Here is a 14,656-nt window from a genome sequence, read left to right on the forward strand (position 1 = left end):
TAAACCGGCTTGTGCTCCTGGTTGACTTTCTTCCAAGAAACCTTGGGTATTTTCCTGTCACTCCCATGGTTTTGGGTGGATCTGGCTCACGTCCCCAGCCCGCTGCATTGACTTCCATAGGGGACCCCCTGGGGACATGACTGCCCTGCCCTGCGCACCCCCAACAGAGGCACTTGGAGGGGTGACAACCCCACCGTGTCCCCAGGACCGCCCTCTTGGGCACGTGTTTTTAATGGGGCTTTGAAAGCAGGAGATTGCCTCGTGGTATCTTGCATGCAAGGTTATTGGAAGGAGACCAGCAAAGGTCCATAACCCCTCTGCTGATGAGGATGAAGTGCTTGTTTAATACATTTTTAGCTTTCAAATATTTCTCCTTAATGTGTTTTTGAAATGACTCGAGCTCTGAAGGGAATATGTAACTTGTTAGGAAATAGATGTGCCGATTAGGCTGCGTTTCAGCTCACTCAGAGACGTTTCACCGCCTCACTTGGATCTGCTGTGATCAAAACCCCTGCCTCTGCGCAAGCAGGGCCCCCCCACCACCTGCCAAATGCCTGGTGGCACCGGGAAGCTGTCAGAGCATCGCTAGGCTTGTGTTGGGTTCTTCTGGCCCTTCCCAGCTGCTCAGCTTTATGTCCATCCCGGATACCCCAAAATGCTTCCCGTCTGCTCCACGGTGGCCGGGTTGGCTCCCATTCCTAGGAGGGAATGGTTGACACCCTCTCTCCTTGCATTTCCCACCTGATGCTCCATATGAAGTGAAGCAGTGGTATGGGAAACCCCAGAACCCCCAGGGAGAGCAGGATCTGTCCCACGCAGGTTATGCCCTTCGGTTTGGGAGTGGCGGGGTGGCCCCATGGGGTGACCACGCTCCCCTCGGGCACAGCGAGGTTCAGACTTTTCCTGGTGGCACCTCTTAGAAAGCAGCAGATTAGGATTTGGTGTTAAAGCGGAGACTGTTTTAATGCCGTGGGGAACCTGAGCTCCTCTTAATCTGCCTACAAGCAAGACACAGGCCGGGGGGGATTTCACTCGGTGTTACAAACACTTCACCTCTTATTACAGCTCTGAAGTGCTCCCAGGTCTAACAGCAGCTCCTTCCATTCCCATGTTTCATTCATCGCTTTTCTCTCTCTAACCCTCACCCCCAGCAGGCACAATTGCCCTTTCTCCCTCTCCCACCAAGATGCAGTCGCAGGGGTGCACGGTGGTGATGGGGTGCCCTGGGAGGTGATGGGGAGCACGGGACCAGGCTGCTGGGGTGCAGGAGCAAGCAGCACGTTGCAGTGGAGCCCTGGGATGCCCCAGTCCCCCCTGGCCATGCGTGCTGGGGCGTCCTGCTGTCAGGAACACGTCAACCCCATCAAGATGCACTTCACTGGTGCTGGAAAAGGCTTTTGCCCCACGGATGTTCTCTAATGGAGCCGGCGTTGCCGCGCTCCCCGTGCCGCTGGGCAGCAGCTAATGCAGCGCTGGGGGGGAGCACGGGGCTGGTGTGAGCTGGTGGCTCTTCCACCTCCCCTTCCCCATGCTGGGAAGGTGCTGGTGGGCTCAGCATCCCGCAGGGATGAGAGCAGCACCGGTGTAGAGGGAAAGGCAGGAATCCTGCGAGCAACCCCCGTGCTGCTCTGGGGAAATAGCACAAGACAAAGCGGATGCTTATTTAGCTTTTCCTCCCCTATCCCTCCCCTTTCCCCCTGGTGGGACCTCAGGTTTGTTTCTCTCGGCAAGGAGATGCCAACGGGGGTGAGGTGCCAGTGGGGAGGGCACCTTTATGTACCCATCACGCTGCTGCTCTGCTGCTCTTGGAGCCTGTGGCTGGGTCTGCCCCATGGTGGGCACTGCCAGGGGGAGATGGAGCCTTGGTTAAGGTGCCCCGGTGCCATCACTGCTCCTTGCCGGCTGCTTGTGCAGGTGCCACACGATGGACAGGCTGTGGCACTGTGATAGCTGGGAGTCTCACAGGGCCAGGTATGGTCATTCCTCTGCTGCCAGCACTTCCATCACCCTTTTGCCTTCATTTCCCTTGTCCTGCCTTTACCACAAGTCAATCCCATTGCCCGGGCACGATGCCACCCACCCCACCCTCTCCCTAGGGATGTGCAGATGCTGGTTTGCCATCCCCTGTCGAGGTACATAGTGAATAGAACACCTTAGGGATGCTCCTCCTGCACATCACCCGGAGCTGCCTCTCCTTGTGCATCCCCCATGGGTCCGGCTGCCTCCTCCGCTCGCCGGTGGGCGACGACACACGGGGTGGGGGGGGTGTTATCTTGCCACCAGCCCCGGCTTGCTCCTGGCATTTGATCTAGCCACCTATCGCCGAATAAAACGTAGGGGCCTTTAAGAGGGAGCGGAGAGGGGGAGCCGTCTCCCCGCACATTAATCTCTCATGAGCTAATGTGTTTTTCCCATTTGTTCCTTTGTACATCCCGAGCTGCGCGCTCCCACGCGCATCCCTCCGCGCTCGCTCCCGCTCGCTCGCGCTCCTGCCTCCGTCTCCCATGCTCGCCCGGGCCTGAGCCCCTCTCTCGGAGAGAAAGGAAAGGAAAAAGCAGGCGAGCAAGCAGAGCAGGAATGGGGAATACACCCTCTCAAGGCATGTCACTCTCACTATGTGCATCCATTCTTAAGTAGCAGGTATTTTTTTTATTCGTGTTGGTTTTTTTGCCTCCTCCCTCCATCTCAACCGGGGCAGCGTCGCTGATGCCCAGGGTGGGGGAAAGAATTAGCCCTGGAGTTCGCTGGTGGTGAATCGGTACCCTGGTGGAAAGGTGTGCGTGAAGGCGGCGATGCTCCGGAGGGGCGGTGTGTGTGTCGGGATCGGCTGCGCTGGGGATGCGGTGCCTTGCCTGGAGGCTTCCCCCTGCGCCTCGGACCGATGGGCTTGGGGGGGGGAGATGCTGAGCTGGTGCTGGTGGTGATGCTGCTGCTCGGGGCTGGGTCGTTGTTAGGGCTGCCTGGCTCTGGAGGGATAAAGTAGCTGGAGAGCCACTGTCCTAGAAGCACCGGTGCGGGGAGCTGGAGCGATGGGGTGCTTGGGGGCGGGGGCTCACCGGGGATGCTCGAAGAAACCCGTTGTCGTGCCGCTGGCTGCTCCGGCTCCGTTGTTGCAGCGCTGTGCATTAAACACGATGTTTTGCTGACCGAGCCGGGCTGGATGCTGCCAGGCTCTGGATTTCCTTTCTCTGTGAGCTTGTGGGGACAGATGGGTGAGGAGGAGGGAGGCTGCGGGTGCTCTCCTACCTGCTCTCTCCCCTTTTTTGTTCCTCTCCAGCTGCTGCTGAGACACAAAGGGCAGGGCGAGCCGTGGGGCTGCAAGGTTGCCCCTTTCTCAGCATCCTTGCAGGAGGAGGAAAAATACCTGGGTTTGGGTGTGTGTGTGTGTGTGGGGAGGCGCTGGGGAGGGAAACTTAAAATAACTCCAAAGCCTCCCTGCCCTGTGCCACAGGCGGCTGCTCCCTGCGTGGTTGGGGGTAACAGGTCCGCTCCCACCCCTTCCCTGTGTCACACAGGAGCTGCCCAGCCCCGGTGGGTGACAGGGATGCTGTCGGGGGTCCCTTTGTCTGCCCTCGCTGTCGGGAGCGCCCCGCAGCCTCTCCCCTCTTTGTTCTCTCTGTGTTCTTCGCCCTGGCTGTGGGGAGCCAGGCTGGGGAGTGGTGATGCTTCAGCCTCCGCGCCCACCCACCCACCCGCTGCTGCGTGGGTACCAGCACCCAACTCCCAGGCAAGTTGGGTTTCTCTGTGCTTAGCCTTGGGAATGCGCCTGCAGAGTGGGGCCCTTGGGAGCTGCACCCCTTTGTGGGCATCTTGGGGTGGGAAGGGGGTCACATCCAGACACCTCTTGCTTAAGGATGGAAGGGGTCCCTCAGCTCGGCTGGTCCAGGGTGGGTGGGTGTCCACTAGACCAATACCAGGCAGGGAATTCAGCCCTTCCCTGTTGCTAAATAGGGACCCCAAACTTGCTCAAGCTCTGCCTGGATCCAGCTGTTGGTGTGGGGGGCTGCTGGTTAGGATCCCCCCCTCCTCAGCAAACCCAGCCCAGGGTGCAGGAATGCTCCCCCCCCCCAAAGCTGCCTCAAGCCCCATGGTGGCTCTTCCCTGATTTTAATGAGGAATACATCACCAATGTGCTAATTACTCCCCACCAGAAGCTGCCAGTGTGGAAATGGATCCCCCAGGGAGCTGCTGGTGGGCTGTGACCACCCCGAGGTGGGGGGGGAAGGACCGGATGGGTGTTTTGGGGGGGGGGGGTGAGTGAGCACCCACAGGCCCTGGCAGCTCCAGGGCTGGTGCATTTGTGTGAAGGGAGCTTTAGTCTTTGTCAGGAGCTGTCCCTCCCCTCCCAGCAGGATGGGCAGGGAGTGGTGCTCTCCCCGTTTGGTTTTAGCTGGAATGTCCTGCTCGTGGTCCAGGCGATGCTCTGGGAGATGCTCATCCTGATCGCGGGGAGCTGGGTTGGCATGCTGGGGGGGGGGGGAGGAACAAAAGGGGGGGTGATGCTGAGAACTGGCCTGGCGATTGCACTGGACTGGGAGGGAAGCATCAGTGCCAGGCTCAGACCTGGTTCCCCACGCAGGAAAGCTGCACAGTTCCCCCAAAGTGTGGGTTTTCCCTTTTGGGGAAGGGGGATAAAGGCCCCTCTCTGCGTGTGTTTTGCCGGGGGCATCACCCTGCTCCATCCAGGGAGGGCATCTCTGTCACCCCACATCCTCCTCCTCCTCCTCTCTCCTTCCCTTCCCCTGGTGCTCACAGCATCAGCCTCGCAGCAAAGGCCCGGCCTGGTGGGAAACACCCACCCCTGCCTGCCCCTGCTTTCTTTTTTCCACCAACAAATTCCCCATACTAAAGTCTCGCTGTGGGAGCAGGAGGCCCTGGGTGCCCTTCGCTGCCGCAGGGACCAGAGTGGGTGCTCCCTTTGGCACTGGCTGAGAGCATCGTTCCCCATGGACCACTGCTGTGGGGCTGAAAGACCCCACAGCAGCAGCGCCTGCTGGGGGGAGCAGAGCAGGAGGGACGCAGCCCAGCAGTGCAGGGTTTAATTATAAGCATTGATTCCTCTGGTTGCCACACATCGATCCCAACCGGGTGCACGGTGGCTGCCTCTGCGCCCCAGGGACATGCCTGGCACGCATGGATACATGCGAGCGATGTCCCACAGCGTGGAGCGTGGGCCAGGGCTGCAGGGAGCATCCCCACACAGCCAGGGCTGGGTACCTGGTGAGGGGGTGAGTTGGATGTGGTGGGTTAAAAGAGGAGGTGAAGGGGTACGGGTATCCCCAGGCTGCTGTGTGCGTGGATAAGTGATGCTGAAGCTCCTGCTGTTAACGTTTTGGGGAGGAAAGAGGGAGGCTGCAGGCATGGAGAGGCGTTTGGGAGAGGCTCGAGGGTGCAGTGGAGTGGGGTTTGACCTGGGCACAGGGAAGCTGCAGTGTGCAAACAGGGAGGAGGAAGGATGCTGTGCCGCAGTCCCCACTCCTGGGGGGAATCGCTTCCCCATGCTGTTGCTCTGCTCCCGGTGCTGGGGTAGCATCCCCGCCTCGCTGCTATTTGTGATTTATGAAGCACAAACTGCTGCTTGCTCCAGCACTGCAGCTCTTGGCTTGGAGGTGCTGGAGCTCCAGTAAAGCAGTGTGATGGGGACCAGCACCCACAGCCCTGCAGCACCGCTGCCATGGGGCTGGGTGAGGAGCTATGAGAAGGACGCAGCTCCCCCTTTTGTGCAGGCTCCGTGGCTGTGAAGTTCTTCCATCACCAGCGCTTTGCTCAGTGGGCTCGTTCCCAGCCAGGTTTGGTGACCATAATTATCACTGCTAAAACACCCCTAGGTGGGTGAGGCGAGGGATGCCAGGTCTCAGGTCCCACGGGGGTAGAAGCTGCTTGGCCAAGCTCTGCAGAATTACTGGCTCCAAACAGCAGCCAGCAACCCCGTTAGCATCACCATGGTCTGGAGCCCACGATGGGTCCCTGCGAGTGGGTCGTGCCCATAGGCCAGGCTCCATCCCCAGCAGCCGCAGCAAGGCACGAGGATGCAGGCTGGTCCCAGCTCATCCCCGTGAGCATCTTCAGCTCGAGCCGGGTGCTGTTCCCCATCAGCTGTGCTTGCTCCCCATCGAAGGTCCTTGTTAACCCCCCCTCCTGGCTGTGCCAAGCTGCAGGTGCACCAAGGCTCAAAGAGGCACCCGGAGCTTCAATGCTTGGTAAAAAACCACTGATTTGCTCCTCGCCGCCCAATGGGGATAATAAAAGTTGGCTGTCAGCTGTTTTTATTTTCTCCCTCCCCCTGCCTGGTTTCCACTTTCAGAATGAATGCAAATGAAGATTTTTTAGGTTTTTTTTGGGGGTGTTTTTTTTTTTTTCCCCCTTTTCTTAAATTCAGCTCCAACAGAAGGGCTGATGGAGAGGGCTGGTGGGGGCGGGAGGAAGAGGAAAGGAGGGGGGATGAACACTTCTGGTTTGTTTGTTTTTCCCCTCACCCCCATGCTGAAATGTTCTGATTGCAAAGGGAGGAGGGCGAAGGCAGATGATGCATTTGGGTTTCTAGCATAACGAATAGCTCCGGGAGGGGGAAACGTAGCGCCTGCACTCCAGTTCCAACTGGGAACCAGTTTTCCAGCAGCTCTGGGAAAGGAGAGTCAGGAAGCAGCTTCTTTTCCAGTCCCACTCCATAGCCCCTTGCTCAGCTCACCCCACAGTGTCTCAGCCCTTGGAACAGGGCACCTGAAGGAGGATGGGCCCTGGCTGTGGCTGGAGGTGAGGGCTCCATCCTCCTCACCCATGGGTGCTCTCTGCCCTCCGCTCCAGCCAAGCCTGTGCACAGCCTCTTTGGCTGGCATTGTTGGATCTCCTCCACCTCAAGTTTATATATTTCAATTACAGCCTGTTAAAAGCCTCCATGTTTCAAGAGCTGCCCGGATTTATGGCTCCTGTCCTGAAGCCAGCCTGGGCATCTCCTGCTTTTCCCTTGCTCCGGAGCTGCGGCCTCACAGAGCATCGTGGCTCAGCCCAAAGCCTGGGTCTTGCTGCCCCACAAGCTCTGCAAGCCACAGTGATGGGAAACAGCGTTAGGCTGCTGATGTCCCTGTCCCCTGGCATTTTCCCTGTGAGCATGGGGATTATAACTCACATTTCCCTGTGAGTTATGGGCGTCAAAATCTTATGGTCAGTGGCTCCCATTAACGGCCTTCATTTCCTATGGGATGCAGGGATACCCAAGGTGGGGAAGGGATGCTGCAACTCCCAGCCCAGCAGCTTGACTTCCAGAGGGATGGATTTGAAAAGTGGTTGTGGCATCTGCTCTGGCTTTTGTGGTTTTCTTTTGTGATGGGATATTTGGAGCTGAACTGGGACCCAGTGCGGAAGGACAGAGGCTCCGATCCCGTTCCCAGCTGAGCTCAGAGGAAGCTGCTGTGGGAGTGGGAGGGAGGGATGGAGAGGTGGAGTGGGATTCCTGCAGGATGCATTTCCCAGTGTAGGATCCCCCTGGTCCTTTCTAAATCCCATGGTGCAATCAGGGAAGGAAGGAAGGATGCAAAAGAGATGAAAATATGGAGGGGAATCCAGTGATGTGCAGGGAGGAAGGGGCTGCACTGGGTTCCCTCTCCAGTTGGATCCAGGCTCAGTACCACAGCCAAATTCCCATGGAATTGATGTGCATGGAACATGCATCTTGCATGCCTATAGTCAGCCTTATGGCACTGCCTCACCCACCTCCAGCTTTGCCTGGAAGCTCCTTAGGGATCACGAGTGCACCGGGATCCTGATGGTTTTGGGTACCTGGTGCCAGGGATGCCGTAGAGAGAAATCCCTCCTCCAGCTGCCCAACATCTGGGCTTGGTCACTCCTCTCCCAGCATTCCCAAGGGCTTTGAGTGGTTCTGCCCTTCCCGAGCATCCCTTTGCTCGCTCCCATCCATCTGTCAGTGGCTCGGAGGCGGCTCGGCCGAGCTGAGTGCTCAGTAATAGGGTGTGAAACAACCACCTGCCAGTTGACTTTCCTCCTCGCCGTGGCGCTCGGCAAGGGCAGAGCTGGAGATGCAGAACCTCTCCTCTCCCCTGTTATTTGGAGGGATGCTGTCACGCCGCTCAGGGGTTTCTTTGCCTCGGTGCTTTGATGGTCATGAAGCAGCTCTCGCGCTCCGAAAAGAGAGGAGGGAAGGAAGTGTCACTTTGGATCTTCGTGCATGGAAAAACACAGCACCTCCCTCCCGCGATTCCAGTTGGAGCGCTGGGAGAACGCACTGGGAGACAGGAGGGAATGGAGACATTCCTCTGTGAGGCAGCATCAGTGGCCACCTCCTGCCCTGCTTTGGCCAGCACGTGCCTTTTCCTGGCTTCACCATCCTGTTTGCAGTGACCTGCTAGAGGCACCCCGGTGGGAAGGCCCAAACCCCCCCATGTTTGCTCCTTTTCCAGAATCATGGAATCTCAGACTGGTTTGGGTTGGAAGGGACTCGGCTCCAACCCCTGCCACAGGCAGGGACCCCTTCCACTGGAGCAGCTTGCTCCAAGCCCCTGTGTCCAACCTGGCCTTGAACGCTGCCAGGGATGAGCCCATCCCATGGATCCGTTGACATGGATGAGCCCATCCCAAGCTGTGCTGTCTGTGGGGAGGGCTGGAGGGGCAAGGAGGGCAGGGTGGTTTGGGATGAGAGGACCTCCTCCCACTTGCTATGGGGTTGGCTTTGATCAGTTTTGTTTCCCAGATCTTTTCTTGCTTCCCGTTTCATTTGTGCCCCTGTGGAGCATCTCCAGTGGGGAGGGAGCTGCAGTGCCTGGCAGCCCTGGGGACCAGCAGCCCATGTCTGCAAGGGGCAGTAGGTGCATGGTGGGGCAAGAAGCATGAGCTTGGTGTTGGCCAGATCTGGCTTGGATCAGTGGGTGTCACCAAGGAACGTGAAGCAGAGGGGATGCAGTGAGGGAACGTGAAGCAGAGGGGATGCAGTGAGGGAACGTGAAGCAGAGGGGATGCAGTGAGGGAACGTGAAGCAGAGGAGATGCAGTGAGGGAACGTGAAGCAGAGGGGATGCAGTGAGGGAACGTGAAGCAGAGGGGATGCAGTGAGGGAACGTGAAGCAGAGGGGATGCAGTGAGGGAACGTGAAGCAGAGGGGATGCAGTGAGGGAACGTGAAGCAGAGGGGATGCAGTGAGGGACCGTGAAGCAGAGGGGATGCAGTGAGGGAACGTGAAGCAGAGGGGATGCAGTGAGGGAACGTGAAGCAGAGGGGATGCAGTGAGGGAACGTGAAGCAGAGGGGATGCAGTGAGGGACCGTGAAGCAGAGGGGATGCAGTGAGGGAACGTGAAGCAGAGGGGATGCAGTGAGGGAACGTGAAACAGAGGGGATGCAGTGAGGGACCGTGAAGCAGAGGAGATGCAGTGAGGGACCGTGAAGCAGAGGAGATGCAGTGAGGGAACGTGAAACAGAGGGGATGCAGTGAGGGAATGTGAAGCAGAGGGGATGCAGTGAGGGACCGTGAAGCAGAGGGGATGCAGTGAGGGACCGTGAAGCAGAGGAGATGCAGTGGGAGCTGCAGAGCCGTGGTCCCCCTCCTGCTGACCGTGCCTGCTGCAGATGAGCACTTGTGGCCCAGGGCTCCAGCCAGCCCCACGTTGGGTCCCTTGCAGAAGTGGGGGACAGGGCTATGGGGGTCCCATCTCAATGGCCCCGCTGAAAGCAGCACAGCGGAGGCAGCTCCTGCCTGCTTGCTTGTGCAACAGGCAGGCGCGGCGCTGCCCGCGGGCGGCAGGATCCGTCTCATTTCAGGAGGATTAATGATTCCAGCATCATTTGAAAAACATTATATGGCTCATTAAAAACACATTGCCCAGACTAAACACAGAGCACTTGCGTGTTTCCAGCCCTGCCAGCTCACCTCCCCGTGCCAGCCTGTGGCATTGCCCTCCGCCCGCAGGGCTGCAGGGGATGATGGGGAGGCTGAAGGCTGTGATGGCTGCGTGTGGACCGTGGCCATCCGCCTTTCCCTTTCCTCTTCCAGCTTCTTCCAGGAGCAGCCAGGGGCAGGCAGCCCGCTCGGGAATGCTGTTCCCTTGGGATTATTTGGTGACGGGTGTGCTTTGGGGAAAGGACAGCAGTGCACGGCTGTTGGGAGCATCCTCTGCCCTCACCTCCCTTGTGTGCCAAGAGCGGGAGGCTCATGGAGAGCCCGTGTGCCCTCTAAAGGGACCTGATTCCCAGGGGGAAAGGGACCAGCAGTGTCTCCTTCCCCCCCTCCCATACCTGCTCTGTTTCTCCCCCTCCTCCTTTCCCACACTCCTCCTCCTTTCTCTCGCCTTCACTGCTTCCTTTCAACTCTGTGGTGGTGGGAATCAAAGAGGAGAGCAGTTTGGGATTGTCAGTCCTTCCTCATCCGCTGCGCTGCGTGGAAAGCAAAGCTGCTAAAGGACACCCAAGGACATTCAGATGGCGCCTTCCCCGCTCCTCTCCCTGCCCTCCTCCTCTTCCTCACCTGCAGAGAGCAATGCCATGCTCCTGCCCTTCTCAACCTGCCCCATGGCACAGCCAGGGCTTGGCCAGCTCCTGGCTCTGCCTGTGCCTCTGGTTTGCTCTCATCGTGTGAGCTGCCCAGGCTCTGTGGTGTGAAGCAGCATCCTCTTCATGGGGACCTGGAGAGGCTCCTGGAGGATGGAGACCTAGAGGATGGGGACCTGTGAGCATCTTAGAGGATAGACCTAGAGGATGGGGACCTGTGAGCATCCTAGAGGATGGAGACCTAGAGGATGGGGACCTGTGAGGATCTTAGAGGATAGACCTAGAGGATGGGGACCTGTGAGGATCCTAGAGGATGGAGACCTAGAGGATGGGGACCTGTGAGGATCCTCGAGGATAGACCTAGAGGATGGGGACCTGTGAGGCTCCCTTGAGGCTTGCACAAGAGTGCAAAAGGGCCCCTGATAACGCTGAGCCCTGTGGAACCAGCACATGTGGTAGCATGGGGTAGGATCCCTTTGGTCTGGGAGCTTCCAGGACCAGCTCCATCCCCAGGATGCAGCAGGACCTCGAGCGAGGGGTTGGCTGTGACTTGGCATCTCAGCCAAAGTTAACTGCTGCTCCGCGGATAATAATGAGCTCCTCTGAGCTGTCAGTCCCAGCTCTTCACAAAGCAAGGCTGTTATCTCCCTTCCACACGTGGGGAAGCCAAGGTGCAAGTCTTTTGCCCAAGGTAATGTAGAGTGAAGCAGAGACTGAAACCAGGAGCTGGGATCTGCTGCTGGGCCTCAGCTTGGGATGCTTGGCAGTGCTGAAAACACCCCCAGCCTTTTCCTCCCCCCAACACCAAGAGCATCCTGAGGATTGAAGAGCTCAGTCTTAGTCTATGGAAAATGTATGAGAGGAACCACGTTTGTCCCCCTCCTTTTTATGATTTCATAGAATCCCTGAATGGTTTGGGTTGGAAGGGACCTTAAAGCTCCTCCAGCTCCAAGCCCTGACACAGACAGGGACCCCTTCCACTGGAGCAGCTTGCTCCAAGCCCCTGTGTCCAACCTGGCCTTGAACACTGCCAGGGATGGAGCAGCCACAGCTCCTCTGGGCAACCAGCACCTCATCACCCTGGGCAGGCTGGCACCTATGGCCCAGCACCCTGCCCTCAGTGAGGTACCGCAGCCACGACCAGCAGCAGCTTCGCTCCGGAATGGTTCCTGGCATATTCCAAAGCATGGCATGAATAATTAAATCCAAACTGCAATTATCAAACAAACGAATAAAGCACGTCTAGGAAGGATTTCCCACTTTTCTGTCTTTGTTTCTCTCCTGTTGTGCCTTGAAGGTTATTTACTCTCTCTGGGCATGAAATCCATTCCCGAGCCACAAGCGTTTGAATCCACACCTTGACCCACAGGGATGCTCTGACAGAAGGGAGCTGGGGGGGGGGAGCTGCACATTCTGAATTCCCCCTGCTTGGATCTGAGGGTGAGATCCCACCGCAAAGCATCCCGGGAGCATCCCGGGAATGGCAGAGCAAAGCTTCAGCAGCATTGGGAGGGTTGAGTCCATCAGTGCCGTTTTATTGAGGGATATTGAGTTAGAAACAGGGTTCATCCCCCCTGCTGCCCTCCTCCTTCTCCTTGCTGGGCAAGGGGGGCCTCATCTCACCCCAGAGGGCAGCAATGGAAGAACTGACACCAGAGCAAGAGCACGTGGAGCAGAGACAGGCTTGGGACAAGGGGACAAATGTCCCCTGGCTGTGATGGATGAGCTGAGCTGCCTCTTGGCCACGGGTGCTGCTCTGCCCGCTTGCCAGCAAAGAAAGAGATCCTTGTGGGTGCTGAGGTCTTGCTGGCTTGGCTGTCCCCTGCCTGCCCCTGCCCTTGTCACCCCGCTCCTCCAGGCACAGGGGCTTGCAAAGGGGGAGGAGGACCAAACCCCCCCATGGCCCTAAAAACAAAGGCTCAAAGCAGCTCGGGGCTGTTTTGCTGGGAGCCAGGGCTCAGCGCCTGCGGGCAGGATGCTCAGAGAGGGGGGGGGTCTGGCTCTGGGGGGCTCCTTGGCAGAGCCTCTTCCCCCCCGTATTCACCCATCTCAGTTCTCAGCGTTGTGCTCATGTCTCTCCCTGTGAGGAGGTCCAAGCCCCACAGAGCTGGGGTGAGGAAGGTGCTTTTTGGTGCTGGCATTGCCCAGGCTGCACTGCTGCTCGCATCACCTCGAGCTTGTGCAGCTTCACGTAGGACAGACAGGTCCAATCGGAGTATGTGATGCAAAAAACACCCTGAGAAACCCATCTTCTCTCATTCCCCCTTGCTCTTCCATGCCCACAACCAGCATCCTGCGCCCGGGCTTGGCAAGACCCCACAGCAGCAGCGGATCGGGGCATCCTGGGGTTCCTTTGCAGCCCGGTGTTTGCTCCCCTATGCATGGGAGCAACCCCCCCATGCGCAGACAAGGGGGTGTCTGGCACCGTGGCCATGGGGTGGAAGGGGGCTGCTGCTCCCTTTGCCCGCACAGGGAGGCCAACCCCAGCTCCCCATCGCTCCCAGCACCGGGTCTCATTCTCAGACGCTTCCTGCCGCTGCTCTTTTGTTTCACGATTATGATGTGTTTGCTTGCTCTCATTTATTTGTTTATTCCCCTCCATCCCTGGCAAACTTTCCTGCCTGGATCACGTTCATTCATGAATCTCCTCCTTTCCTGTCCCTAACCAGGGCTCGATCGAATTGCAGGAGGGAAGAAGCCAGGACTCTGTTCCCTTTGTTTAAAGTCTCCAGGTCAGTACCGGGGCTGGGGGCCAGCAGCGTGCTCCTCCCCATACCTGCTTGTTTCATGTTTGATGTTTGCTCCTTCCCCACCCTTCTTCCAGGTGCAGGGAATGTGGTGGATGAGAGCAGCACCTTGAGCTCCTTTCGGGGTGTTTATAGGAGGTCTCTTGGTTGCATTGGTGGCTAAGGCATCAGCCCCCATCCCTTTTTGCAGGGAAGGCTTTCTGCAGTTGGAGGCATCACTGATGCTCCAGGAGGGACCATTTCTCCACTGAGCGCTGGAGCTTGCAAGGTTTGGGTTTCTTTTCCTGGTTGGGAATATGAAGGGAAAGCTCTCAAAGGGGAAGGAGAGGAGGATGCTGGCTCTCTGGGGGTTAGGAGGAGAGGCAGGTGCCTTATTTAGGAGCCGGCTGGGGAAGTGTGGCTGGTTCAGAAGAGCTGTAAGAGGGGAAGTGTGGTGGAATCTGTTCAGCAGCAACCCCTGCTGGGTCTGTCATAATAATAGATTTGATTTCGGTGGCATCTGCTGGCCTCTAACAGGCTGTTTGCGTTGCCAGAGTGTCTCTGCAGTGATTTCAGCTCTTCTTTTTTGGGAGGCTGAAAAGTGCACCCGAGCCCTGTCAATCAGGGCAGCAGCCCCAGGCTAAATAACCCCCAAAGCAGCAGAGCTGAGCAATGCAGGTGATCAGGGAAACATCTCCCTTCACCCAAACCTCCTTGTTCATCAGCAGCATCACTCAGTTGGATGCTCTGGGGAACAGCAATGGGGTGGGCTCTTTAGGAGCTGTCCTGAAGACTTTGGTGGCTTCCTGCCCCGGAGCAGGTAGATTTTCTGTGCTGGTTCTAGCTTGAATGTATGGGGAGAGGCACTAGCCTGTCTTATGGCATGAGTTCCTTAGCTATAAGCTCTTTACTGTGAGGGTGGTGAGGCACTGGAACAGGTTACCCAAAGAAGAGGTAAATGCTACTACATCCCTGGTAGCGGTCAAGGCCAGGTTGGCCAGGGCTTGGAGCACCTTGCTCTAGTGGAAGGGGATTGGAACTGAATGATCCTTTCCAAGCCTAACTATTCCATGATTCTCTGTGGCTGTCAGGCAGGGCTGTGCTGGGGGACCCAGACTGGAGATGGAGGAAATCAAGCTTGTAATAGGTGGGGTGTGCCAGGCCTCCCCAACCCAGAGCCTTCGTGGTGTAAAACCAAGGCAACGGAACAGTGCACTGTAACTTAATTGCCTTGTTGGAATGAAAGCATTATTCCATGGGATAATGGGAGTGGGGAAGCAGGATGAAGACAGCAGCCCACAGCCAGGTCCTGCCTCTATATGAGGGTATGGCTTGGGGTGCTAAACGCTGTTCTAGCTCATTTGCTGCCCTGGAATTACACATGGAATTGCATTCCGGGCTCCAAATGGTGTGCATGCTTTGCCCCTCAGCTGGAGAGC

The 14,656-nt window shown here is 57.7% G+C and overlaps 1 protein-coding gene across 10 annotated transcripts in view; it reads left to right on the forward strand.

The window, feature by feature from the left end:
- The first annotated feature begins 2,394 nt into the window (after positions 1 to 2,394).
- The window catches only part of SRCIN1 (SRC kinase signaling inhibitor 1), a 68,428-nt gene continuing 56,166 nt past the window's right edge, over positions 2,395 to 14,656 (forward strand). For 3 of the 10 annotated variants that reach the window (XM_057402607.1, XM_057402615.1, XM_057402617.1), the window contains exons 1-2: positions 2,396 to 2,599; positions 13,161 to 13,223. In XM_057402607.1, coding sequence (XP_057258590.1) covers positions 2,401 to 2,599; positions 13,161 to 13,223 — 262 coding nt within the window. In that variant the 5' untranslated portion in view covers positions 2,396 to 2,400. Of the gene's footprint in view, positions 2,641 to 13,160; positions 13,224 to 14,656 lie in introns of all 10 variants that reach the window. The other 7 variants (XM_057402608.1, XM_057402614.1, XM_057402619.1 and 4 more) reach the window with 7 other exon arrangements.

This window comes from Pezoporus wallicus, unplaced genomic scaffold, assembly GCF_028554395.1.
Source record: "Pezoporus wallicus isolate ANWC-B61680 ecotype Strahan unplaced genomic scaffold, APGP_CSIRO_Pwel_v1 contig_13748, whole genome shotgun sequence".
Classification (NCBI taxonomy): Eukaryota; Metazoa; Chordata; class Aves; order Psittaciformes; family Psittacidae; genus Pezoporus; species Pezoporus wallicus.